The sequence below is a fragment of the Falco naumanni genome, chromosome 11 (genome assembly GCF_017639655.2).
Source record: "Falco naumanni isolate bFalNau1 chromosome 11, bFalNau1.pat, whole genome shotgun sequence".
Lineage (NCBI taxonomy): Eukaryota > Metazoa > Chordata > Aves > Falconiformes > Falconidae > Falco > Falco naumanni.
Window position 1 is genome coordinate 21,710,239 of NC_054064.1, and position 27,788 is coordinate 21,738,026.

Consider the following 27,788-nt stretch of genomic DNA (forward strand, 5'->3'; position numbering starts at 1 on the left):
TTACTGGCATAGTCTTTATTTTAAAGAGATCTCTGCAAGACAGTTAAAGACATTAACCTCAGAAGAAAAGTAACTACACAGTAGATATAGAAAAAACTTTTCTAATACCTATTATTTTATATGCTTATGCAAATATAAAAATCTAAAAAACTATGACACCTTCCCAGGTGAGGTCCCACATTCTTGTTTAATTTCATTTTCAATTATCTGAGATTTATTAGTAAAATACTATCAGTTATAAACTATGTTTATGTATGATATAATTGGAAATCCTTAACGCCTAAAATTATTTTAATCTATTATTTCAGGCTTTAGGCATACATTTTCAATCAAACTGTGATTGCGACTTTACAATAGTATCTTCCAGGTCTGAACACCTTCAATGTTTCTCCTACGTTGCCATGTAAAAAAAAAACCCAACCAACCAACCAACCAAACAAACAAAAAAAAACCAAAAAAGCAGACAAGAGGGGAACTCCATAGGACCTCAGCAAATCATTTAGCATATGCAAAGATCAATTAAGCACTTAGTCATACACTAGTCTCCAGTGCCAGATCACAAATATTATTCAAATACATGACTAGTAGTCAAAATTAACATTTGTTTCTTTCTATGCAATTCCTACTGCAATAATATGGCATCTGAATAAAGCAGCAGTTTCCTGGTTTAAGTGTTTCTGCTGTACTTACTCATTTCAGTAATACCCATGACTCAAATGAAAGCAAGTATTTTTCATTCAAAGAGTTCTCATGTTTCCGAGGAATATGTTTTTTCCTGAACTCAGGTTCTTGAGAAAAAGGGTAGCTTCTTCCCAGCTCTGTCTACGAAGAAGACTATGTCCCGGCCAAACTGTAAGAAAGGTTTTCTACAGCTCTTTGTGTACACACATGAATACATAAAGGACAATAGAAGACCAGGGAACTGCAACGTGTAGCTAGGTAGTTTTTCAACAAGTTTATAAACCTTTCTGAAGAAGAGATAAAATAATCCAAACTCTTGGTTACATATGTCTAACACTCTTCAGACTATTGATATCAAAGTGTACGTACAATAAAAAATATCTAAATTTCATAAAATCTGTATAAATATATCTCCTTGACACACTCCTCACAGTGATTTCTATATGTAAATTAAATGTTTGTTTTAAATATGCAGTTGTCAGAACTTTGGGGTTACCTTCATCTTCATATTTCTATTAGAAACCTTCCTTTGCAAAAGAAAGTCTAGATAAGAATACTTATACAGAGCACCCTAGATTCATATCAATAAAAGTATTAAAATTCTGATGTACACATTTGAAAATCATTTTGCATTTTTTAACTGCACAATCCTCATTCCAGTCGTCCTTGCTTAGCATCACCTATTGCTCCCCATACATCAAAGACAAATTCATCTGGAAATGCAAAGTCTCCAAGAGTTTCATCCAATGCCACTGCAAATTCATCTGGATTTTTCTTGTCTCTCCCAGCTTCCACCATTGTTGCAGCTAAAAAGCAACAAAACAAAATAATGTAATTATCGTGAAAGTGACAGCTAACGTATATAGTCAAGACAGTTTTTGAAGGTCTGCTTTCCAAACCAGGTAAGGTCAGTTTAGGGACATGTAAAGCTTACCTACTACTGAATTTAGGATTCAATAGGAATTATGTACTTAAATCCCCACACAGCAGTTACATTCTGCTCTGATAAACAGGAGAACTCCCTTGGAGTGCTTGTTATATATTCTTCTGTTTGTTTGGCAGAGGTTTAATTTTTGATTCAATGAACCTTCATTTAAAATTATTAAATTAATTATTAATTTAATAATTTAATTGCATTATTAGTTTAATTATTAAATTAACTATAAATTACTAAATTATATTCTGAATTCCTTACTGAAGGCACAGGAAGCATGGGTCTAAAAACAAGGTTAAGCACAACTCTTCTGCAGTAACAGGACCCCTGCCAGTTCACCACCAACTTCATTGAGTTTGCTATGAGCTTACTGATCTAAACCAGAAGATCAAAATGCAAACCTGAATGCTTTTTTCCTCTAAACAAAAAGAAAAGATCTCAGCAAGTCAGAGTTTAAAGAGGCCAAGTTGTTCACAGAAAACCATAAGGCATAGAGTTTGAACATGGAAAATGACATCCAGCCTCCATCACAGGTACATGCAACCACGCTAGTGTGGGTTTGCTAGCAACAACCTGGTTTAGGAGTTCAAATGTTAAGTATGACCTGCATTTAAAAAGGAATAATGATAAACAGGCCTAGAGAAAGCACTCAAATACCCTATTTTAGGAAGATTTCAAATACTAGGGTCAACTACTGTGTTGTATAAAACACAGAGAAAATTAAAATCTGATTTATTAGGTATTGGACACAGTAGGTTTGCAACTGCCTGAAAGAAGTTGTCCTCTCAAGAAACTGCCACATGACCTCAAACAGATTTGCTTAATTTTTCAGCTTAATTATATTTAATTTTAGTTAACTTTAGTGCATTTTTTTAACACCAAACACACCTCCAGGCAGTAAACAGATGAGGAATTTATTGTGAGCCACATTATTCTTCTGCTTGGATCTACATTTTTTTTCCATACCACCCGAACTACAAAGTAACTAATTTCAGTGCATGGGTTTGCTTTGGTTACTATTAACTCCAGCTCTGAAAAGGAAATCTTTAATTTACAGCACCCTCAAGGCTGGGAAAGGTTGTGTTTATGCCACTAGGAAGTGATGAAGAAGACAAAAGTTATTTCTGGAAGTGTCAGCCACGTGGTTCAAACTGTGCAAGAGCAAGGGAAAGGCCTTGCTGTGCACAACAAACTGCAGCCACCAAAGACTAGGAACGTCTTGGTACTCAGGAGAGTTGAAGCAGAGAGCTCTGATACAACAGAGGTAGACTATGCTATCTTATACATCCATGCTGTCCAGCATTTTCTTATTTAACACCCAAGTATCAGAATTTATCAAGTTTTAGACTTTAGTTTGGAAACGCCTACACTGGGGTTGCTGCTCAGTCCTTAGCTGCCGTGCATATCCCTCACCTTCAGCCACTGCACAGTTTTGCAGATTCTAACAAATTCCAAGTCTATTCCAAACACTGGATGTTGGCAGCCCATGGATTATTGGAGCAAATGAAAACTGTGAGGGCTCAAACCTGTCTTGGCCATGGCACCTGCACCTCCCTGAAGGATGAGAAGTGTCAGCACAGGAGTTGCTCCCAGTTAAGCCAGGCCAGCAGAACTACTGGCACCAGGCTATCATGGTTTGAGGGATGCACAAGATTCTGTAAAACAGACTCAGCACAAACAGCACTGCTGAATGCAGTTTATTTTCTGCATTGTATCTCTGCTCCACAGCCTCTGTTCATAATCACAAGAAATGGTACTGTACAATAGATGAAGCCCTCAAAGTCTCCTTCATTTCGCTATCACTTTACACACCTGCCTTAAACTGCAAGATGTCTTCCATCTTCTATTATACTTTTGATGTATTTTCTTGATGATCATATCAAATTCAAGCATCACACTGAAGGACTTGATTGCTTTTAGCCTTTTCTCAGAGGGATAGCCGAGTGGAAAACATGTGCCCGAGAAAGGGAAGGAAGCTCCGAAGCCACGGAAGACCACCTACGCTGGGACAGTGCTGCCCACGACATGGCAAAATCTCTCTGATAAAAAGGAAAATAAAATTCCTCTGCTTTGAAGTTTTATTAAATGTATTTAATATTACTTTGTTGACCTGAAACTTGGCTCAAGTTGATTGACAGTTATGAACTCTGGCAAACAGTGTTTGCTGTTACGCAAACTTGTAACAAGCTGTGAGCAAACTTGAGCCATATTCCACATTGCAGACGTCAGCAACAGTACTTCTGAAGAAATTTGACGTTTTGGTTTTAACTGTGTTCAGACATGAGGCTCTGAACTGGATCGCAATGTGCCAAACTACACAAAGCAGTCCAAGGAAAAATGATGTAAATTTTGACAAACAAACTGCTGCGATCGAGAGAGACAGTTCAAGTGTAACCCAGCTTCCCAGGCACCACTGGGGGGTTCTCCAGGACTCTCAAGACCGGCTTCCCTGCCAGAAGAACCCTGTCCCTGTGGTGCTGATGCTTTTGTGTCCCCTGTGAAGTTCCTGGGACACTGACTCAGAGGAGTCTGGATGGGAAATAGGCATTAAACAGAAGACCTTTCTTTGTTCCTGACAAGCAAAAGACAAATGTTTGCCTGATCAACACCACTCTATATCCCCTCACACTGTGGCATAAGAAGGTGCTTACAGAGGAGCAACCCTGGAGGTAAAGGGTGTAATTTAAACCTCACCGATTTCTGGATATGAGCCAGGATATGAAGTTATTCTGTATGGACACTGGGAGGGGGCTGGAGGGAGAAGAGTTGTGCAAGGTGAGCCAAGAGCAAACATGTCTAGACATAGTTAAGATATTTTTAAAAATTTGCTATCAGAGCAAGGATCTAGGCAAGTGTTCCAGCAGAAAGAGTGGGAATACCTGGAATTTAGCCAGTTTTAAGACAAATTGGTCAAGATACATGGAAGAGCCATATGACACAGACAGCAGGGATAAAACAAGACAACACATCACTATAGCACAGTCCAGCCGCCCTAGTTGAAACCTCAGAATTACACAGCAATAAACTCTGTCATTAACAGAAAATGTTACTACACATGCCATTTTCTTTAAAGATTGGGCCTCCCAAATTTTGAAACAGAACCCTAAAAATAATTATAGATTTACCAAATTTGAAATCAAAATCCACTAAACTTAGATAATCAAGACAATTTGCAACCCAGTCAAGCAGGACTCTGCATATCGCCACCGTGCTCAAGCAGCAGCCTCAGATAAAAGCGTTTTCATCCGCATTGAGCAACTGCAGTCAGCGCTGCCAGGGTGCACTTCACGTGTACACTGCATTTGCTAAAGCACATTCCCCTTCCCATTCACCTGGTGTAAGGAAACGGGCTCCCGGGGGAGCTGGCGGGGTGCCCAGGGCCGGGGCAGGGCTTTCGGCAGCTGCGTGCTGCCCCCTGGCGCCGGCCGGGCTGTACTGCCGCACCGCCGCGCCCCGCGCCACCCGGCGCTCACGCCGATGCGGTACCCCCGCGGCACAGGGCCCGGCAGAGCGCAGCCCTGCTCCCCGGGTCTCACCCCTACAGACACCCCGCAGGCCTCCTCTGTCGCCCCCCGCACGTATCCTCATCCCCCAGGCAGCCTGCGCCCGCAGCGCTGGGATGGCATCCCCTGGGCAGCACGGCTGGGCGAAACACACGCGGTGACAAAAGGACACCTGCCACGCGTAATTCCCGAGGCAAACCAAAACCTACAGATCGCCAAGGCATCCAGCAGGTACCTGCCAGCTTAAAGCAAACTTTTCTCCGAGGGCGACAGCTCCGTGCCGAATCACCTCCACTCCCCCTCCCTTTCCCCCACTGCTTCTTGTAACTGCTGCACAATGAGTGATCACAGGAATTTTATTCCAATAAAATACTTCTCCACATTCCAGATAGCCCTGTTTTCAGATTATCATATTTTTTTTAATCTCACTTCAGGCAATGCTCATACCTGAGGGATTTTTACATAAAATGTGAAAAGTTCAGCAAATTTAAGAGTGATGAAAGGAATTAGAATTCTTCTCAACTTTAACTGCGAAGCTCGATATCAGGCTTCCCAGAACGCTAACAAAGACGTATGCTGGCTTCTTAAACAGTCCCTTTAAAATAACGTCAAAAGATCTTTCACAAAACTCGTATTTTCCCTTTTGACAGACACAAGCCGCACAAGCCATGAAAGCTACAATCTGCCTGCCATTACCTACCTTACATAGTGGTTTTGCTACCTATACCCTATCCTGTAATTTCTAAAAAAAACTTTTTCAGAAGACTTAACAGAAGCTTCAGTATTTACTTAGCTATAATGCTATCAGAAGCTTTGCCTTCATCAAAAGGTAACAAATATTATTATTCTGGCCTGATAATTTAATACAGCTAAAATTCACTTTCAGCTTCCTTACGACATGACAGAAAATGAAGTGTGTTGTTGCAGTTTCCAGCATTTAACATTACTTGGTTACAGTTTCATGTTGAACATCGTCAGATCTGGCACTCAACGAACCATTAGAAATTATTATTATTATTATTATTATTAAGAAACCTTACTCAGTACTAGCTCTTCTTGAAGTGGAGAAGTTTTCTTGTTTAACCAGACTTGCCACCTTTCCCGTTTTCACAGAGGTCCCATTATTGTTTCAGAGTAAATAAACGGTACAGTCATAAACAATATATGCCAGCATGTATACAATAAAATCCTTGGGGAAAGGAAGACTGGTAACAAAAGGAGCAGAAAACAACAGATTCAAGGAGAATATCACTTTAGTCAGAGCATTTCAAGATAAAAACATCTACCCAATATTGCTGGGTTGGATTTGTGAGCCAAGAGAAGAGGCTTGGGTGACAAAAAGTTTAAACCTGTTAGGACATTTTGACTAGGCAGTGAGTTTGAAAAATAAAGTGTGGAGAAGCAGATTTGAAATCCTTCTAAAAAGAGATGGAGAATATGCAAAAAGATATAATGTCTGACATTATCATAGGGAACAACAAAAAGGAAATAATGAAGTGTAAAAATAGAACAAAATAGGACAAAATATCAGCAGATGAAGAGCTAGCCAAAAGATGCTGAAAGACAAAATTTGGACAGGAAGACCTTTTAGCCATCATTTATCCATTGGTAGCATTCTGGGGTTGGATCCCATAGATCCAAGCTTCCCCCACCCAGAATCTTTGGGAACAAATACAGTAAATAACAATTTAAGCCTCACTGATTTAAAAAAATAAATGTCACCAGTATTTTTCATTACTACTGCTTCCTGACTCCCTCCTATTAATCAGCTGTGCAAGTTCCTTTACCAGAAGGCACTGACAGGATTTAAAATAACTTGAATTATCTCTCAATTGTGCATTTACCTTTTAAAGAAGGCTGAAGTCAAGCCTTGGCCTAATTTCTAATGTACCCATAAAATGGCTGAGGAATACATTTCCAGAGCCAAGTGTCCCTTCTGCAGATTAAGTGCAGCTTTCAGTAAAATAAAGAGGTGAAAAGGTAAAAGTGCATTCAAAAGGCAGGTATGTAAATCTCAAGAGCATTTAGATCTCTGAAAATAAATAACTGTGCCAAAGAAAAAAAGGTACATGTACACATTTTCATTAAATTATTTCCAAGCATTTTGCTCCAACTTAGGGATTTGTGTGCAGATTTAGTCAGCCATTCTTGAAACTGTCAAGATACTTAACTATGCAAAAATTAAGGGCTTTATCTCATCTTTAATTCTGTCTGTAATTTTACATTATTTTTTCTTTCCTTTCTTTCTAACTTTTGGCTTAAAACTGGGGCACTGTTTTAGAATTCAATCACACCATGCAAGTGTCACTTGAATGGAGATGAAAGAGCAGTATTAACTGACATCCAAAGCTTCTGACAAACAGAACTGCACGGGAGTGAGCAATGATTGAGATCTTAATCACTTGTCGGTTGTCACATTGTGATGACTTGCATTTTCAACTAATCTGGCTTGAGTAATGAGTGAAATTTCTAGCTGAGTGGTGATTGGCATTCTCTGAATGAATCCTTTCCTCATATTTCATTTTCATGGGTGACTGATCACATCCAGTATATGAAAAACTGACATGTGTTAATTGAACAGATTTGTGACAGGTGATTAGCTCTCCTTTCCTAAAGAGTCCTAGAGCTGTTTAATTGTTTAAAAAGGATAAAACTTTTTTTTTTACTTTTGTCATCACCATTGGCCCTTGACTTCAAGATCTGAACTTTAGGAAATGGTTTCAAAGGTGTAAACTAAAGCTACATGAACCCTGTAGTATCCTGTTCCTGACAGTTTCTCTTTCTCTGCCTTTTTAGGAGGAAGAGAATGAAGAGGTGAAGAGCAAAACAACAACCCAGTTGGGAAGAAAAGAGTATCTGAAGACAAAGAACACTTCCTTTTTTGAGAGTTCTTTTAAGACGTTCTTTGACACTTTCCAAACTACACACTGAAGAAAGATGAAGCACATTAGATCAAGAAATTAATGGGAAAACCACCAGGTGCTTGGCTATCAGCTCAGCCATACGTGCTGAAAGCAGAACTCCTCAGTCTACTGTACAAGAGCCATCCCGTTACAATACGGAGAGCCCACAGGGAACACCACTTCCCACAGGAACTTGCTTCCCTGTCCCAGAGCAGAGCATAGCACACCTCAAAATCCCAAGAAACCATGCTCTAGCCTAGGACCTCAGGGTTGCGGGCTATGGACACCAAAACCAGAGCACCTACAGCCACCTATTCCTGTAAGGCCAGGTGCCTGAGGACCTCGGAGGTAACCTGCAAGGACAGGAGCCCACAGGGGCCCGGCTTGAGCTGGGACTGCAACAGCTGCAGGACAAAAGCAGCTCCCAGAGAGGTGGCTGGCACAAGGCTAGGAGCTTTGGAGCTTGAGCCAGAGACAGAGCAGCAGGGGCTGCAGGAGAGCAACAGAACATGGGATCTTCCCTAACCTAAAGAGAGGGTCAGCACCACACAGGGCTCCCAGGAGCATATTACAGGGCAGGGGCATCATATATTGGAGTTGTTGGGAAGGGAATTTTTGAGAATTTTTAGTTTTCTGGGAACTGGGAAGTTTAGGTATTAGCTACAAAACAGAATTCACAAGTTCCGTTCTCTCTTCTATGCCAGGAAGCCCACCTCTACCTTAGGCTGGGGGACAAATAATACTTTACCTACAATTTTTCCTGTGAGAAAGCTAGTAGAAGCTGCCAGTCAGACACTTGCTGGTAGAAGCAGCCAACAAAGGACTTCTGGGTATTCAGATAATCTCCTGTTGTTCTCATTCCTTTGTGCTAACTGCTGCCTGTCCAACCCTCCTCCTCTACCCTTAGCTTCATGCCAGACCTATCTTCTCTTCTGCTTTGCCTCTTCCACTTCTCTCTCATAAAAGCTTTCTTTTCAAGATTGCTTTCTATTTAGCTTATCCTTTCCTAATTCTTGGCTGATTTTTTTTAGCTATTACCATAACAATAAATACCTTCCTTTTTGTTTCAGTATTAGCAGATCCACAAGACTGTACGAGGACTAGGCCAGTCACAGCCAGCTACACAGCGGCACTTCTTGCTCAGCTACACTGCAGCTTCTTCCCATACAAACAGAAGCTCCTATTTAGTTGTCAGATTAACAGAGAGAAGTTTGGTGCAGTTTTAAGGAACTTTTGTAACTAGGATTGAATGGTTTCTTTCATTATTTATTTATAATTCAATTATAAATTGATTATTGTGATAGCTAGTAAATATCCTGGGAAATTTCCCATGCTCTTCAGAACCCAGGTCTTAGAGGATTCATTAAATTTGTGCAATTACCTTGTCAGATTCCTTTGCTAAATAGTTGCCCTTTCACTGATGAAGATCTCACATTCAAACTTTAGTGATCAACTTGGATGTGTCTAAGCCAAGAGGCAAAAGAGCAAAAAACCAAATAGACGTGCTTATCCTTAATGACTCTTAAACGTGGTACACACAAGCTCCACTAGAAAACATATGCCAGAAAGAATACAGTGATGACAGTTAATGGCAAACTACTAAATAATTCATGCAATATTGTACAGATAACATGCAGGAAGAATAGAGGATTAATTAATTACATCAAAAGAATCTCTTAGCACAAGCCTTGTATCAGACACACACATTTGCAGAAATACAGGCAAGTTTTTGAGACTGCATGTTGGACAAATTTTGCTTTACTTACATCCAGAGACTAAAGTACTTACATTTTAGACTACAGAAAATGAGAAATTATTTAATCTTGTAGTAATGTATGTGTTAAAAACTCACCTAATTCAATATCTCTTATCCCCATGTACGTTTCAAGAAGCTCATCCACTTTTTTAATTGCTTTTTCTTCAACTTCAGTTGGCTTTGTTGAAAAAGGGAGAAAAAAAGCAGAATTACAACTATATCCACACACATTTCAAAATAACGAGCAATTTGCCACTGATTGTCCTTACTCCTTTCTGGACCACCTGGACTTACAAACCTACAAGTAAAACACATGCCACACTGTCTCCCTTATCACAAACCAGAGCCTATCTCCTAACATCAAGCTACACAGCTCACATCCAAACTGAACAGGTGCTTTACATCTCCTGATGGCAGATCTTCATCAAATCCTCATCAGCTTTAGAGGAAACCAGTATAAATAACATTCCTTTTTCCAAACCCTAATCCAGGTTTTAGACACGTTCATGTCAATGTATGTTATTAGCCTCTCCTCACAACAACCCTTACACCAGTGAGTGCACTTTGCAGCGTGAGAAACAAACCCAGCTCTTCAACTATCCTCCCCTTCTTTTTTCTCCTTCCCTCTTTTCAACACTTCATGGTCTAATCTACCTTAAAGTCATCCATGTAACCCATGACATCTAAACATAGGCTCTCTCTTTCCAGATTCCTCAGCCCCATCCTATGCCTGCTAGCCTTCAACTTTAATGTAAGCATGTCTCCATACAGAAGGCAGTCATCGTCATAAGTCCTGCAATCTTTGTAACATTCACATTTTTCCTTCCTACTTTACATTATCAGCTTTGGGGAAGAATAAATCAGCTGCTAGATGATTAAACTATTGAAGGGCCCTAAAATAACCATACCATTTCCTCCACAGTAGCAGGGCCTTTGGTTCTCAGCCGAAGTGTTTCTCTCCCTCTGGAGATTTTAGCCCCTGGCAGACTTCCAGCTTTGGACCTTGGTTCCAGCTTTTCTGAAAACAAAACAAGCAACAACAACAACTACATGGGTAATGGTTTTTAACTAAAAAAGGGTAGATTTGGATTAGGTATTAGGAAGAAATTCTTTACTGTGAGAATGGTGAGGCACTAACTAGCACAGTTGCCCAGAGAAGCTGTGGCTGCCCCATCCCTGGCAGTGCTCAAGGCCAGGCTGGATGGGGCTTGGAGCAACCTGGTCTGGTGGAAGGTGTCCCTGCCCAGGGCAGGGGGCTTGGAACTACATGATCTTTAAGGTTCCTTCCAACCCAAACTATTCTATAAAAAGTCTTACAAAAAGAAAAAAGTACCAAACAAAAGTAAGTATATAGTAGGTTAGAATACGACATATCTGCTGTAGTTCTTACATTACTTTCACTTTTTATTCTAATCAAGATCTGAACATATGTAAAATTTTAGTTATAAATTAACTGTATTCTAAGCATAGTTTCACTGACAATTTCTTGTCTTCAGACTTTGATAATCTGCTTGACTGCGCCGAAGTTGGACTTCCATTGACCGATACATCTATGCAGGCCTACTGCACTCAACTTCATGTATGCACTTTGTATAATCTTAGTTCCCTATTCCACAGAAAAGTAAAAGTATTTATTACTAATATTAGATAATGGATGAAGTCACCAGTAAAATGCTGATTTACCCCCATCTTTAGAGGCAGGCTGTGTAGCAGCTTTAGCATTGCAACATTTCCATCTTTCACTGATGCAATGGTACAAACACTACAGCTGAACAATTCATGATGAGCCACACTGCGCTAACAATTTGATTACTAGCAGTCACATAGGTGCAATGTCCACAAGAAGATCTTCAGGATCTGCAGATATCTGCAGATAAGATCCCCTCTCAGTCTTCTCTTCTGCAGGCTAAACAGGCCCAGCTCTCTCAGCCTTTCCTCGGAAGGGAGATGCTGCAGTCCTCTAGTCATCTTCATAGCCCTCCACTGGTCCCTCTTCAGTAGTTCCCTGTCTCTTGAATTGGGGAGCCCAGAACTGGGCACAGAAGAAGGGCAGACCAGAAGGGGAGGACAGCCTCCCTCGACCTGCTGGCCACGCTCCTCCTGATGCACCCCAGGGTCCCACTGGCTGCCTTGGCCACCAGGACACACTGCTGGCCCATGGGCAACTTGCTGTCCACCAGCACTCCCAGGGCCTTCTCCGCAGAGCTGCCCCCCAGCAGGCCAGCCCCAGCCTGTACTGGTGCGTGGGGCTGTTCCTCCCTGGTGCAGGACCTTACACTTGCCTTTGTTGAACCTCATGAGGTTCCTCTCCGCCCAGCTCTCCAGCCTGTCCAGGTCTTGCTGAAGGGCAGCACAGCCTCTGGTGTATCAGCCACTCCTCCCAGTTTGGTATCGTCAGCAATCCTGCTGAGGGTACTCTCTGTGCCTTCATCCAGGTCATTGATGGAAAAGTTGAGCAGGACCGGACCCAGCACTGACCCCTGGGAACACCGCTCGCTGCAGGCCTGCGGCGAGACTGCGCCATTGATCACAGCCCTCTGAGCTCTGCCATCCAGCCAGTTCTCAATCCACATCACTGCCCGCTCACCTAACCCACGCTGTCTGAGCTTGCCCATGAGGATGTTGTGTGAGACAGTGTCAAAAGCCTCTCTAAAATCAAGGTAGAAAACATCCACTGCTCTCCCCTCATCTACCCAGGCAGTTGTTCCATCACAGATGGCTATCAGTTGGTCAGGCATGATTTCCTCTTGATGAATCCATGTTGACTACTCCTGATAACCTTCTTTTCCTCCACATGCTTAGAGATGTCCTCCAGGATGAGCTGTTCCATCACCTTTCCAGGGATGGAGGTGAGGCAGAGTGGCCTCTAGTTTCCTGGGTGGAGAATGGCTTAGCAATAACATCTACCAGCTCCCTCAGCACTCGGGCGTGCATCCCATCAGGGCCCATGGATTTGTGGATGTCAGGTTTGCTTAAGTGATCTCTAATGTGATCCTCCTTGACCAGGGGAAAGCTGTCCTTTCTCCAGACTTCCTCTCTTGCCTCTGGGGTCTGGGAAACCTGAGGGGTGGCCTTGGCAGTGAAGACTGAAGTACAGAATGCATACAGTAACTCCACCTTCTCCGTGTTCTTCATCACCAGGGCACTCACCTCATTCAGGAGAAGGCCCACACTTTCCCTAGTCATCCTTTTCCTGCTGATGTACTTGAAGCCCTTTTTGTTGTCCTTGACATCCCCCACCAATTTAAATCCAAACAGACTTTAGCCTTCCCCATCGCCTCCCTGCATGTTCTGACCACATTCCTATATTCCTCCTATATTCCTGTCCCTTTTCCCACAACCTGTAAACATCCTTCTTCTATCTGAGTTTTGCCAGAAGCTTCTTGCTCATCCATGCAGCTCTCCTGCCCCATTTGCTTGACTTCTTACTCATAGGGATGCACCTGTCTTGAGCTTGGAGGAAGTGATGCTTGAAGGTCAGCCAGCTCTCTTGGAGCCTGCTGCCTTCTAGAGCCCAAATCCATGGGATTCCTCCAAGTAGGTCCCTGAAGAGGCCAAAGTTAGCTCTCCTGAAGTTCAGGGTTGCAATCCTATTTACTGCTTATTTCTGCTAGACTTGTTTCAAAAATTCATTCCTGACAAAACATACAACTTTTTCTGGTTCTGTCACCATTAGCGCCTTGAATCTCCTGATTTGGCCTAACCTTTATTTGCAATACTTCAGACCAAATCTCCCTGGCCATCACATAAACTATTTTTCATATTCACATAATTTAAATGTAGAGTTTGTGTTATGCTGCCTTTACTTTGTTTCTAGTTTTTCACCAGTTCACAGAGGGCCAGCTTGTGACTTGTAAGGACCAATCTTAATAAGACAAGTCTTCAGTTCTGTGCTACAAGCCTTGCCTAGAGTAGCTGAAGCAGCCTGTATGCACATGGCAGAAAGAGATCCAACCAGCAAATTATCCTTATTTCACATTCAGCTGAGAGGAAATAAAATAAAAGTTAGTAATTGCACGCAGTCTTGTCTCTTATTTCTATACCCTTACAAATTTGTGTTGAAACCAACAGGAATTCAGCACCTACTTGTCCAGCAGGATCTGGATCTTGTTTGTCATTTCCTCTGGGGCTACTTTCAGCATGCTGCAGCTTAAACACTACCTTGAATAAAACCGTGTTTGAAGCCCAACGGTACCGAAGGCTAGAGGTGGGATCTTCTAACCTATTAGGCACTGCAACTTGTGAATTAATTTATGTAGGTTAAAAAATAATGTGCATCTTCCAAAAATCTGTCCAAAAAGCTCTGATTGCCTCTTAATTCAGTGTCAGATAAAAGGTATTGCTGTGGAATTAGCAGGTTCCGTTCTCCACATCACAGGCAGACTAAAAGGTATCTTAAATCACCTGACCAAAGTAATTACTATTAAACAATGGCTGAAGTCAATCAAATGCTGATTTACCCTGGTCTTTACAAACAATGTAATGCATTTTGCACTGAATACAAATTACAGACCCATATTAAACAGGTATTGCAGTATTACCAATTGCAATACTATACATATGTAATACTACTTTAGTGTAATGTATAACATACACATTTACTTAACTGGAGTATCAACTTATATCCAAATGCCTTAGAGATTAACTCATAATCCTCATTCTTCACAGAAGCACCAAAAGCAAAAAGAAATCTTCACATTTCTCTCATTTTCAATTTCTGCTGCTATTCTGACACCAAGTGTCAAGATTGGTGTATGACAGCAGTTGTAAACTACTAACAGGTAAAAAAAGATTTGAAAAATAAAAATTTCAAACTTCTGCTGCTGTGATGAAGATGGTGATTTTGAACTTGCTGTCAGTGCGGGTATGCACAAGGAAGAACTCATATACACTTACAATTTAGCAGTATTTTGAAGTTTTTATTACAGAAAAATGCTACATAGTTAGGAGGGCAGGGATATAAAGAAATCAAGAATAAAACTCAGTCTCTGTTTTGACTCTCTGAACTAAACCTACTTTTTTGTTGTTGTTTACCACATTGATAAAATTAATATGCATAAGGATTAGCAGTAGGTATGCATTCCTCTTATATAAGTATCACTTTGTCAGAGCATGCAAGCGGTAGGTAGAGACAGAGCTTTGCCATACTGCTTTCTTCCATTTCTGAGTACCTGCTGTATGATTAGAAATCCACAAAAAAGTTGAGGAGAGGGAGAGCAGGCAGGCATGCAGCAAAACAGGTGCTCTAGGGAATCCCAGACAGTGTTTTCTGCAGCATCCTTCTGCATTAGAGAGTGCAGTCCCCAGTAAAGGGTACAGAAATAGAAAAATCTCACACACAGGTGAACAGGGATTACGTATCAATACAGAAAGAGGAGAGGTTCGAGGATCAGCATGTTGGTGAAGTGATGCATGCTTTAAAACTATCTATGAAACAATTCCTCTGCTTCTTTTGCATCATCATGTAGTGGCAAAAGAACTGAGCAACAGACTTAGGCTGAGCCAAGATGACTGCTAGAGAAAGCAAGATGGAAGAAAATCCATCATTAAATTTCCCCACTTCAAAGAAAAAAACAAAGGTACTTTCTTGCAGCAGTTCTATTACCTTGGGTGGACACCTGGCTGCAATCTGAAAAAAAAACCTTACAATGCAAGGCTGAATTTCAATATCTACTGAACAAGGTGGACAGTCAGGTCACTCACCAAATGCTTTCATAGGCTCTATCAACTGCAGCTTAAACATCTGACCTTTCTCCAGATCTTTTAGCATTTTGGCAACTTCATAATGCCGACAATCTGACACATTTTTTCCATTTATAGTTTCTATGTGATCTCCCACGCAGATAGTTTTCATTTGGTCCATAAGGCTACCTTCTTTGATTCGCTGTTGATTAAAAGAAAAGAGAGAGAGGGGGAGAGAGAGAGACAGAATTAGAAACACTTCTTTAAAAGGTGAAGAGGTGACACCACAGAGTTTCAAGAATGACAGTTAACAACATTAATGCCACTGAGCTTATTATACCAGTATCATGCTTTGTCTGCAAGATTTTCGTAAAACATACTTTGGAAACCATTATTTTTTAAATAAAGTGTTTTAATAAGCATTTAATATGAAATCAAACAAAGAAAAAAAAGAATGCAATCACACTTTAGAAATTAAGGCTTCTGAATAGGCTAATGTTTCTGTGCCTTAAAACTGAACCTAAACATGTCAGTAATGTTACTGTTTAATTGAGTTTTGGGGGTTTATTTTGATAGCTAGACAAGCATAGGAACAGAATTTTTCTCAAGTATGGTCTAGGCCCATTAAAAAAAAAAAGTGTGTGATACACTAAAAAAATAACTAATATAAAGGGCTAGTCTTATATAAGACCTATTTATGGTGATAAAACTTCTACCATTTTCCTCATCAAGCTATATAGCTGCATATTAAAGTATTTCCTCTGAAATAACAATAAAGAATAAGAAATTCCTCTAAATGTCATCTCATGGAATACAAATGCAAATGGTCTAAAGGTCATAAAATGTAACAGAAATTAGTATTTATAGTTTCTGTGAAGTGGAACGTAAAAAGCAAGGAAAAAAAATATCTTTAAAAGACCTCTATGTTTTAGCAAGTCAATTAAAGGACACTTAACATTTCAGTGATTCTGTTTATTGTTGTTATATGCTGTCATATTTGTTTATCATGCACCTAAGTCATGCAAGCCATTATACTATGGCTATTTAATAGAAAAGCTATGACATAGTAGAGTATCTTGTATTTTGTAGAGATACTAGTTCAATTCTAATAGTTTCCTACTTTTTAATAAAGATTGATGTTGTTCAGACTAACTTTGAGTGAGATACCAGTGAGGCAAGGGAGATAAACATATTTCCACCTACTACCATGACACCTAGCCTAGCTGTATAACTATCTCAGAAACCTGCTTCTAGTTTCTGTGCGCATGTCTGAGCCCACATATGTGCCTCCATCTGAGAGAGTCAGTGGGAAGTGTGATAGTGCTCAGTGTCCTATAACATACTGCAATAATTTTTAGCTTCAGGCTGAGTTTAACTCTTTCTAGCACCTTTTTCTTTAACCTAGACTAAAACCAAAAAGAAACCTCATGGTGAATGAAGGGGGGGGGGGTGGGGGGGTGGGAGGGTATCATAAACACACCAGAAACCAGGTCCCAAATGCACTTCTGTTACCAGGGACCAGGATTCAAAAGCATGCTTACCAGACTTCAATTAACATTTAGTCTATGTCTTGAATTAATTTTCTCCTTCACTAGGATCCTAACACCAAAACTCTTTAAGCAATATTCACTGGCTATGTTACTTGTGTCACACCAAACTTCTTTTTTTCATATGACTCAGTTTTTATCATCACTCCAAATTAACTGACCAGAGACAGTCAAACTACATTGTCACAGTGATTAAGATGAAATTGATGTGCCTGTATTTCAAGTGCTCTACAGTCCCTTTAGAACCTAGGATCTTGTATTTCCTATGCAATGCCTAAAATTAATTGCAGCACCCATTTTATAATGTCTCCTTATGCACCAGTCAGTCATGCTTCAAGTTCTACTGTTATTCTTTGAACAATTCTTTGAAACAGTGAATTTAATTCCATAATGTATCTTCTCAGCTGGCTATGTACCCAGAAAACAAATTCGTTACAGCAGAATGACACAAAGTTTTGTTCTCAGTAAGGCAAAACAACATTAGCTTTCATAGAAAAAGAACCTGCAGTTCGGAACATCAGGTTTAAAAACTGGCCAGGCTGGGTATCAAACTTAGAAGCTGCCCTGTAATTCAAAATACAGTAAAATTACAACAGCCCATAACAGCCCATACAATAAAATTACAACAGCTTTCAACAACCCATAGATAGGTAAATTTAATATTAAATTATAATTAATGATAGAACATAGTAACAATTTCTCAAGGAAAGTAAATATAAAACCAAAACGGAATCTATCAAACTTTAAAGTCTCCACGTATCTTCCTAGACAACCAAGTATAAAAAAGATACACCTTTTACTTTTGCATATGTATTTTCTATGCTGTTTTCAAAACTCCATCAGCTAAGTATGCACGAGCTACAAAGCAAGGTCCTAGAAACTCCTTTAAATTGATGCATCCCCCTGAAGACCGCACCATTTTCAGAATAATGCTGATTATTAGACTAGTACAAGGACAATGATGTATTCGTTCAGACAAGTTTTATACAATTACATTTTGTGATTTTGGAAATTGCAGCTTGTCTTGCTAATGTGGTGAGGGTTTTCCAGCCTGCCCCAATTATGCAGTAGTCTACGTGATGGCTGTTCTCTCTCTCTGTATTACCAACCAAGCACAGAGAGAGTAACGCTCTGTACAGTGCTGCACACGTTAACTTTAATCACTGAAGCACTGCTTTCAATGCCTTCTTTTAAAATGCCGCATAAGCAGCAGTGTGACAATGTCACAGGCTGCATGGATGCTGCCACTAGAAAGAAATTCAGAGTTTGTGTCTATAAACACAAAAACAAGGCTATGACTTTACCAAAATGCTTACTGAAACCTCTGCCTCATCTCGACTTTCTCAAGTGCGATCTCAATCACGTTTTTCTACAACAAAGACAAGCAAAGCTGTTTCTGAACCACATCTTATTTTATATCCATGGTAGCTAAGGAATAAATAAAGAATACAGCCTCTCTATACAAGAAGCTCTGTTTGCAATAGCAATGAGGATAGCGACTGGGACAGCAGTAATTGAACATAATTGCCAATGCCTCACTAATAATGGATAATTGGAGTAGATTAGAGCAAAGCATCTAAAAAAAGGCAGAAAATGTGTTTAAGGTTCCTAATACGTAGTCTAGCAAGAAGGATAGCATCATTTCCTCAGCCTCTACTTGTCTCAAAACACAGTATCTGGAGGTCAAATAGAAGATAAGGAGGAAAGCAGTTATGATTAATATATTGTACATGTTACTGCCCATAGTTGCTACTCAAGTTAATTGTGGTTAATTGTGTTAATCCATATCCTTAGCACCTCTTAATTCACCCTATCTATCTTCTACAGCAACAATATTGGAAAGCTGAAAAATCACTGCACTTGCACCTATTCTTATACAGCACAAAGGTTTCTGCCCTGTGAACAGTCATGAAGACTGAAAGAACATGATCTCATCATCACATGAGTGACTCAAGTTCTATAAGCACCTAATCAATGACATCAGAAATTCACTTGAAAAAATGTAGGGGGCAGATATAAGCAGTATCTAACACCTACCACCTCAGGGTAGGTCAGAAAATACAATGTTCACATTGTAAAGCTGATAGGCATTACAGAAGCAATGAATCTATGAACTACTTTTGAATGACATGCAGTACAGAAATAGCTGAACTAATTTTGAATGAGGTATCTAAAGAAAAGCAACTGTATTTTTTACTTACCATATATATAAGATAATAAAATATTGTATAGTTCTAAAGGATCATTAAACCAATAATTAACCTGTTATAGTAACAGAAGCTTCTATAGAACAAAGTATTTCACTGGTAATTAAATTTACCTTTATAAATGCACAGCCAGTTCCATTGTCTGTAATGGTCAGCCCAAGCACGTCATCAGTTTTAATAACTTCTACTTCTTTTCGCTGTCCTTTTACATGGGCAAATATGAAATCTTCGAGGCCAATTTGCGCACCTAAGAGTTTGTCCATATCAGCTTTGTGAGTGTTCAAGGTGCAAAACATGATCTGTGCAGGAGGAAAGCAAACTCATTAAGTTTAACAGTGTATTAGGTTTGGTGAACTTCATAGGACGATAAAAGGAGAGCATAGTTCTGGCCTCTCTGACAGATCCATAGGTGAAATGATGATAACTCTCCTTCTCCAGCTGCCCCGGGAGAGGTGACAGTCTCTATCCACGCACATAACATGAAGCATCAACAGCTCAAACTCTGCAGATAAGAGCTGACAGAGAGCAAGGGAGAGAGACACATCTGCGTGAGCAGCCTCTCACGGCCTGCCTCAGCACACCAACTCTGACACAGGCATCCTGAGTTAGAACAGCTTGTTCCAGAGGTTAAAGCAAGCAAACTGAAGAGGCACCACCGCCTTTTGTTTCATCGTGCACCCACCTCAAATTCCACAGGATTCAAACATCACTAGAAACTGCTTCAAAACATAACTGCTTGAAAGCGGTTTCGGGCCCGGGGCGGAGGAAGAGTTTATCAAAACAGAAGCATCATGAGACAGCATGAAATGTTTTACATTGCTCCATGTGTTCCCCCACTAGCTCAGAGCACACTGCCTCCGATGGGTTTGCTTAGTTTCCCAGCCCCCCTCCAGCACGAGTAGGGGTCATCTCTGTTCCAGCTTAGTAGAAGCAAGGCTTAAGAGAAAGGCCAAATAAATTCTTTACAAATCAGCCTTTCTGAGGGATTTCCCTTCAGCACTGGGTGTTAGGCACTCCTTTTTCTCCCTACATTTTTGCTAGTGGTGCTCTAACAGGGAGGTTTATCGTCCCGGCCATAGGCAGGACCAGCTGCACTGCCCGGGGACAGAGACGATGCTTTTGCCCACCATGGTGCTGCACAGGTGAATGTGGTTGGTCCGGGCAGGCTTTGGCCTTTCTGTTCTTTGAGTATAGGCTGTATTGAACAGCCTAGCCAAAAGAGAAAAAAAATAAACCCAACACTCCCCCTCACACCTGGAGTAACCACACCAGCCCGACTCCTGGCCAAGCTGCCGCTGGAGGGGAGCGAGGGCTGAGGCTGAGGCAGGCCCCGCACCGCCTCCCGGGCAGCAGCCAAGACAGACAAAGTCAAAGCTCCATGAGAAACTTGGAGAATCCCTAAAATCTACTTCACTGAGGCAAAGAGCACCCCTAAAGACCATCTTTCATTTGCAGCTGGAAGCAGGGAAGGAGGAGGCTTGCCACCCCATGTTGCCCTCCAGCACAGGTGGCAAAGCACCACGCCAGGGCTCTGCTGCCAGCAGCACGCCCGGGGCTCTGACAGGGCAAGGACAGAAGCAGATACTTTTCTACCCCCTGACTACACCTGCTGGGTATTATTTTCCTTCAGAGCACACCTCAGACCCCCTCACAGCCCACTGCCCACACCAGCTCCCAACTGGGTAGCGGAAAAAGCAGTGCCAACAAGTACCCCAGGAGCCAGCCCAGCCTCCAAGAGAAGCAGCAGCAGGATCCTGCTGTGCCCTTCAGCCTTGCCGTGGTGGCAGCCCCCGGGAGCAGCGGGCCGGCCAGCTGCCCCACAGCCCAGGCACAGACCCCTGCCCACGGCCCGCCGAACCCTCCGGTGCTTCACCACGGCTGGAGGGTCTCCTGCCTTCGCCACACTTCCCAGAGCGACAGGGTTCCCTGCAGCAGAACCTTTCAAACACCTTTTCTTTCCTTCTGGCATCACTGGATGACAGCAGAAAAACTGAAACGAAAGGAACCAACCTACTCATATCTATTCCAGGTCAAATGAGGGGTGAATACTTTTCCTAACGTATTTCACAGAGGGTATTTAAGTTTCTGAAGCTATCTAGAACTTAAGATTCTTTAACTATGGGAGTTTTGGTTTTAAAAAACCTGAAAGTTTAGTAGCAGGATGGCATTTCTTGATGAGGGAGTCTTGTTTAGTTGTTTTTTTTTTAAAAAAAAAAAACCAAACAGAAAACTAAACAGCCCTACTGCAAAGGCCAATTGCTTATCTCCTATAATCCATCAAACACCCACTGCAACCTAACACCCACTTCAACAATGAGAGTCGTAACAGCACACCCTTAACAGACATCAGTTTTATTCTCTCAGGTAATGCAAAGGTTTTCAGTTAACCAATACTCAAGCTGTAACACCACCTAGAGAAATTCAGCTGGTTTTAAGTAGAAAATTAGATTTTATTACACAAATGATCAACGTCTCTAATCATCAACATTTTTTTAACCAAGATGGTTCAATCCAAACAGACTACATACAGTTCACGCACACATTTTCACTCTCTCAGGCTAGTAACTTAGCCAGTTTACAACTGCAGCTCAGTTCTTGTTCCCACAATGAACGACAAGCACTATGTCTTTACATTTTAGACATTAGCATCCTTCATCTGACCTTGTCAAACAGACAATCATCTAGTGACTACTGTCACACCTTTGAATAGATAAAATTGGCAACAGAACAGAAATGTGATATTTAGAAACTCGATCTAGAGCTTCTCTTTTTAGACCTTCGTCTGGATGGCATTCCTACTACAGCCTATAAGTCTGTAGAATTTTCTGTGAGTCAGTTCTGTGCTAACCACAAGGCTGAGAGCATCAGCCAGTCAAAAATAAAACTTAAATCATTCTTTATCCTCTTTAGTGAACAACTGCTTTTTCTCAGAACAGTTATATGCAGACTAATGTACTAAAGATGTATCTACTCAGGATAATATACCATTACACCATCTATCAGGTACAGTACAGCTCTATTGTACATGACTGAAACCTAAGAATTCAAAAATTATATTTTTTTGTAGATTTTATGTAAATTTAATATAGGTACCTCACAACGACTTATATACTTAAAACACAGCTACTCTAGTCCACCTTCCACTCACTCAGAGTTCGTTATATCTTTGATAGAAATTTTCTTACTCAGAAATCAAGCAAGAAAAAAATTCAACGTGCAATTTTCATTGTTGTCTTTTCTCTCTCTTCTTACCCTCAACTTTCATATGCATTTGATCTTTAACTCAGCATACCATTGTTGCGACACTTCATGCCAACTTTAGCAAGATATTATAAATCATAACTGTTACATCAGTCACGAAGTATCTAGGATACCTCCCTTCACTGAGAGATTTATCTTGTGCGGCACACATAACAAGGAAATTCCATTCAGCTGGCAGGGACTGGGGGCTTATGCATAACCTTATAAAATAGATGTTTTCAGATAAGATTACTAAGAGATTATTCCCTGCCTCAGTATTTTCAAGAGAGACTACATTAGCTAATAAAAACAGAGTTACACTGGGTGTTCTATAAAGAAAACTGTATGAGCTAAGATAAAAAGGGTTACACTATGTGTTATATAAAGTATACTGCAATACTACATTGCATAACCTATATACTAATTACATTCTCAACTTCCATATTAAGCCTACACCTTGAGAAGAACTCAAAAATAAAGTTGACTGATAGATGACATACTCAGAAGCTATTAAAAGTGCTTTTAAAATCAGTAGATCTCAGATAACTTTACAGAGGAGATGATAATAATTTTCTCTCTCTAAGAGGTAGGGAAACGAGAGTTCTACTTCTGAGCAAGACATAACACCCACTGACGTATTTCCCTATATATGTACTGATCATTACACCAGGAAATCATCAACACATTTTCTAGGCACCTCCCTTTATTCTCCCTGGGGAAAATGTCGTAGCCTTGACTAGCTGCAGCAACTGGAAGAGTAATCATGTCCTCCAAGTTCTAGTAGAGCTTTTGATACTCTATCAGGTATGCAAGTTTGCCTCCCCAAATACATTCAAAGTACTATAAAATAAGCATTCAGTTTTGGTTTTTGTTTTGTTTTTTAACCCAGAGCACACAAGAACTACAGTGTAAGTTCTTCCATACAGTTTAAAAGTATTTGGTCATTAACACAGCAAACATCACACCTAGGGGAACAGCAAGCAAACAATTGTTGCCATAGGGTTGGAAGGAGGTGGCTTGTTGGGAGTGTTGACTTTGTTCATTTGAAGTCTTCAATCTGTAGGCAAGATTGTGAACAATTTGTGTCAGCAGATAAGCATATAATCTTAAGACTTCGAACAATTTGGTGAAGGTGATAAGGATTTCACAAGCTGACCCTTTTCTCTAACCTCCTAAAATATGCTTCCGATTTTTTCTTGTTATAAGGTCACTTTTACTCAGAAGCCTAAGTTTCAGCAGTGGCTTATTTTTCAGTATTCTTTCATAAAAGTCCAAACTGAACAGGCTTACATCAAATATGTCTACAAAAGTCTAATGTGGCACAGCCTCACAGTATACTTAACTGTTTAGCAGAGGCAAGGCCCACGGAACAACAGCCCAGGCAAGCTCAGCAGCTGAATTCTTATTTACTGAAGAGATGGAGGGAGCTGCATTTTACCTGGCCTTGGTGCTATCAGTAAGGTCTCCCTTTTCCTGTATTCCCCTTAATGAAGTTAAATTCCTTTTGCTGTGAAAGAAACCCCAACCTCCATGGGCTTTTTGCAGACACACCCTCTGAGCACGCAACTTACCTCACCAGCCCCACCATACTTCACCTTCTAAATCAAATAAAATAATCAAAAGTGCAAATTATGAGTACACAAACCAAAAGTCCATATAGCTTCTGTTGTTTACTGTTCCATTCTCATCTGATCAAGAAATAGCCCTGCTACAGTCGGACTTTAATATCCACATTCCCAGTGCCCGATTAGCTACTTTGAATACTTTAAAGCCCTACCATGTGCTCTCACAGGAGCACACCACCACCAAATGCTTTAACAGACTCACATTGTCCTTTGGTCAGTGCTCATTTGTTCATCATATAGGCTGTACATAGCACTTTCACCCTTATGAGGAACCTAACATTCCCTGCTACATCTCCCAACAGTCACAGAGGAATCGCAAACGTAAATGGCCAAGACCATACAGAAACACTTTTTCCAACTTCATCCTCTATAGAAAAAAATGGGGCAGATATTTGTATTATTTATCCAACTAGAAACATACACATAACTGTGGATGGGTTGTTGTTAAGTATTGCATATATTTATATGGGTTTTTAGTTCTGTTGAAACCCTGTTGAAAAAATCAAGTTAAAAGTCAAGAACAATGCAATCTACCTCAAAAAGCAAGTACTTGTACTAATAATATAGGCAACCCATTGCTAGAAGCCATCTTCACTCCTCTTCCCTGTGGAAAGAACATCCTAGAACAGGAAAACAAGAAATGCTGGTCATGGTAAAAGTCAGAGAGGTAGGCAGAAATGCAGGCTGGAAGTCAGGTTCAAAAGGGATAACTGAGATACATATTCACTGAGGAAGATGGATGAAGAATAGAAGACCTAGCTACAGAAGGATGAGTACAGGAAAAGCCTCAGAAAGCTGCTGTTAGAGCTCACTCCTTTGTAGATGCCCGACAAACATCATAGGAGTGAAGGAGTGTCCCCTTTGAAGCTATACCTGTCTTGTTGTGTCCCAGTCCTACCCCTACTCATGATCCAGGTCTGTACAGAAGTTTTTGTCAGTGTCTGTCCAACAAATACTGTGTTTTATACAAGCTTCTCTTTATCACTATTAGCAGTAAATCACAGATCCTGGTCAGGATTCTCCAGCAGAAGCTAAACTCAGCTGGTCCTGCAAGATACCATACAAAAAGGAAATGAGGTGCTGGAACCATGAGGAGTCAAAAGGAGAAGTGACAGATCACAAGTACAGCTCATCCTGAACTGCACTAAAACACCCCAGTAGGAACTTACCCAGCAATCCATACCCTTGCCTACGCTGCAGTAACCTCACATATCATACTAAACACATTCACTACTGCAACAGTTATCCAAATGCTCTCTACACTGAGCTCTTCCCCTCACACCCCCCCATTTTCCACCCCAGTCACTACGGTGCAGAGATCTCTGTGGTGATAGCACCTGTTTCCGAAGGCATTCAGGTATCACGCTGCCTGTAGGCTTCAGCATCGCTGGGTCACACAGAAACTTTCCTAGACAGGTAACAGCCACAAATGGCATCTGAGCACCTCAGTGTCTTTCAGTTTGATGAGGTGCAGGTTCCGGCATTACTCTTTACACCAGACTGTCTGTCCAACAGCAGCTTTAATTAACAGAAAATACCATTTAAATTGTCCAGTCTTTCCTTACCTCCAGCAAGCTCACCAGTTCCTAATAAATTCACATTCATGGCACCCCTTGCTATTCTCTGATCCATCCTTTTTTATCTTGTGCATCTAAAATTTTGTTGTAAGAGTCTCTCGTCTTGGTTCTTCACTTTGCTATACCACTTTTACACCAGGAAATATTTCTGAGCACTACTTTCATTTCATACAACTTAGTTTCTTAAAGCAAATGGAATTTCTTGAGCAAAAGATTCTAAGTTCAGTGCCTCCAGCATTTTTACCAATAATGTCCGTTAAACAAAAAAATGGCCTCAAAACTAAGTATGAATGGCACGGTAGAGAAAGAGAAAAGAAGAAGCTCATCTAGTGTAGCACAAGGCTGGCAATAGATGGCCATGAAACATGCAGTGCTTCCTCCAAAACCTTTGGGGGTGTCAGGTTATACAGCTAGCAGGAGAAATGGGGGAGCACCATTTATTCAAAATTGCATTTCCCGATGAACGCTGTTCTTTCTCAAGTCAGTAGAGCCAAAAGATCAGCAACAAAAGTTCAACAGTGAAAGGAAGAAAACTAAAATAGAGAATCATCTGGCAATTACGGGAACTTGAGAGTAAAAGATACAACTGGAGATGGAACAGAACAAAAGGGGAACAGCAGCTCAGCACGGAAAGAAAACAGAGAAGCAGAAGGTCAGAAAGTAGCTGGAAAGGTCTAGGACATAGGTGCGCTGGCTGGCAACAGCACTGGTACTTAATTACTTAATGCAACAGCGACTGGTTAGACCGTACTCACTACTCCTGCCACTCTTCTTTTACAATTTACTGTGTGAAACGCTGCTAGGTCAGGCCACAGCAGACTCTGGGAACAAAGTCTGTAGTAGCCTCTGCTGCTTTAAAAGAGCCAGCTACAAATAAGAAAATAAGTCAAGCCGCATGGCTACGGGCAAGCACAGCGACATGGGCAGGCACAGCGACATGTCGGTGCTTCTCGGTGTCAACTTGTCACTCAGAGGTTAAGGTTCACAGAACCAGTCGGAAGAACTCGATATGGCCGCTACCTTTTAACCAGGGAAAAACAATGCATTTACAAACACAAACGAATCATTATCCAAACAAACGTTTCAAACTTGGCTCAGAAGAAAAGATCAAAGAGGCAGCACAGTTTAAAAAAAAAATAATATCCTGTTAACAGATTTATATAACCTAACTTAAAAGAGTAGGCCTTTTAAAAGTAATCAGCTAGCAAAGCGGAAAACTTCCGAAACACCACACGTTCAGTTGGAGGTTTTTAAGATGCAGTCAAGATTTAAAGCATTTACATGTGCCATCCCCTTCATTCTGCGTATTTACCCTCACGGACACACTTATTTATTTATTTATGGACCCATTTAATAGGTTATTTATTTATGGAGCCGTTTATTTATGGACCCATTTATTTGTTTATTTATTTAACCGGAACGAATCGCTACAGTCAGTAATCCCTGCACTGGAAATGTACCAGGGGCCGGCCCCAACGCCCAGAGCCGCGCTGAGCGGCGGCCGGCACCAGGTCACCGGGCCCTGGGGACATTCCGCGCCAGGGCACCGGCGTCCTCCCGCGCAGCACTTCAACGCGGCCCCGCCGCGCCGCTCCCCGCACGGCGCCCCCCGCACGGCAGGCGGCACCTCTCGCCCCGAACGGCGGGAACCCCCGCGGCCCGGCCCGGCCCTACCTCGGCGGGGTCGATGCGGAAGGCGGCGCCGATCTTGGCGTAGAGCTCGCGGGCGCTGCCGAAGCCCTCCACGCGGCCCGTGGGGCTGCCGTGCGCCAGCTGCGTGTGGAACTGCAGCCGCGCCGGGGCCGCCGCCGCGGGGACCGGGACCGGGGCCGGGGCCGCCGCCTCGCTCTCCACCAGCTTGTGGGTCTCCTTGGGCCTCTCCTTTTTCTTGCTCCTCAGCCCCAGCGGCATCTTCCGCGCCTGCAACGGGCTCCTGCCGCCGCCGCCCGCCCGCGCTGGACTCTGCCCCCGGCGCCGCCCCGGCCCCGCTCGGCCATGCCGCCAGGTGAGGCCCGAGCCCGCCGGCCGCCCCGCCCCGCCCCGGCTGCGCCGAGCCCCGGCCGCCCGCCCCGCAGCCTCCCCGAGCCTGCGGGAGGCGCCGGGTGCGGCAGGGCCCGGCCGCGCCGCGCCGCC

The 27,788-nt window shown here is 41.8% G+C and overlaps 1 protein-coding gene across 1 annotated transcript; it reads right to left on the reverse strand.

The window, feature by feature from the left end:
• GIPC2 (GIPC PDZ domain containing family member 2) lies at nt 1-27,641 on the reverse strand. The gene is made up of 6 exons (XM_040610956.1): nt 27,330-27,641; nt 19,327-19,512; nt 15,481-15,661; nt 10,686-10,795; nt 9,874-9,955; nt 1-1,487 (listed from the first exon to the last, which is right to left on the reverse strand). The coding sequence occupies exons 1-6, from the start codon at nt 27,564-27,566 to the stop codon at nt 1,333-1,335; spliced, it is 951 nt and encodes a 316-aa protein (XP_040466890.1). The 5' UTR covers nt 27,567-27,641; the 3' UTR covers nt 1-1,332.
• Between the last annotated feature and the right edge of the window lie 147 nt (nt 27,642-27,788).

Excerpts from the sequence above, each read along its gene's own strand:
- GIPC2 (XM_040610956.1), bottom strand. The coding sequence starts at position 27,566 with ATGCCGCTGGGGCTGAGGAGCAAGAAAAAGGAGAGGCCCAAGGAGACC. Across the intron at positions 9,956-10,685 it reads CTGCTACTGTGGAGGAAATG|CCAACTGAAGTTGAAGAAAA; the intron begins GTATGGTTATTT and ends TTTTCAACAAAG. Across the intron at positions 1,488-9,873 it reads GATAAGAGATATTGAATTAG|CTGCAACAATGGTGGAAGCT; the intron begins GTGAGTTTTTAA and ends GTTGCTTTTTAG.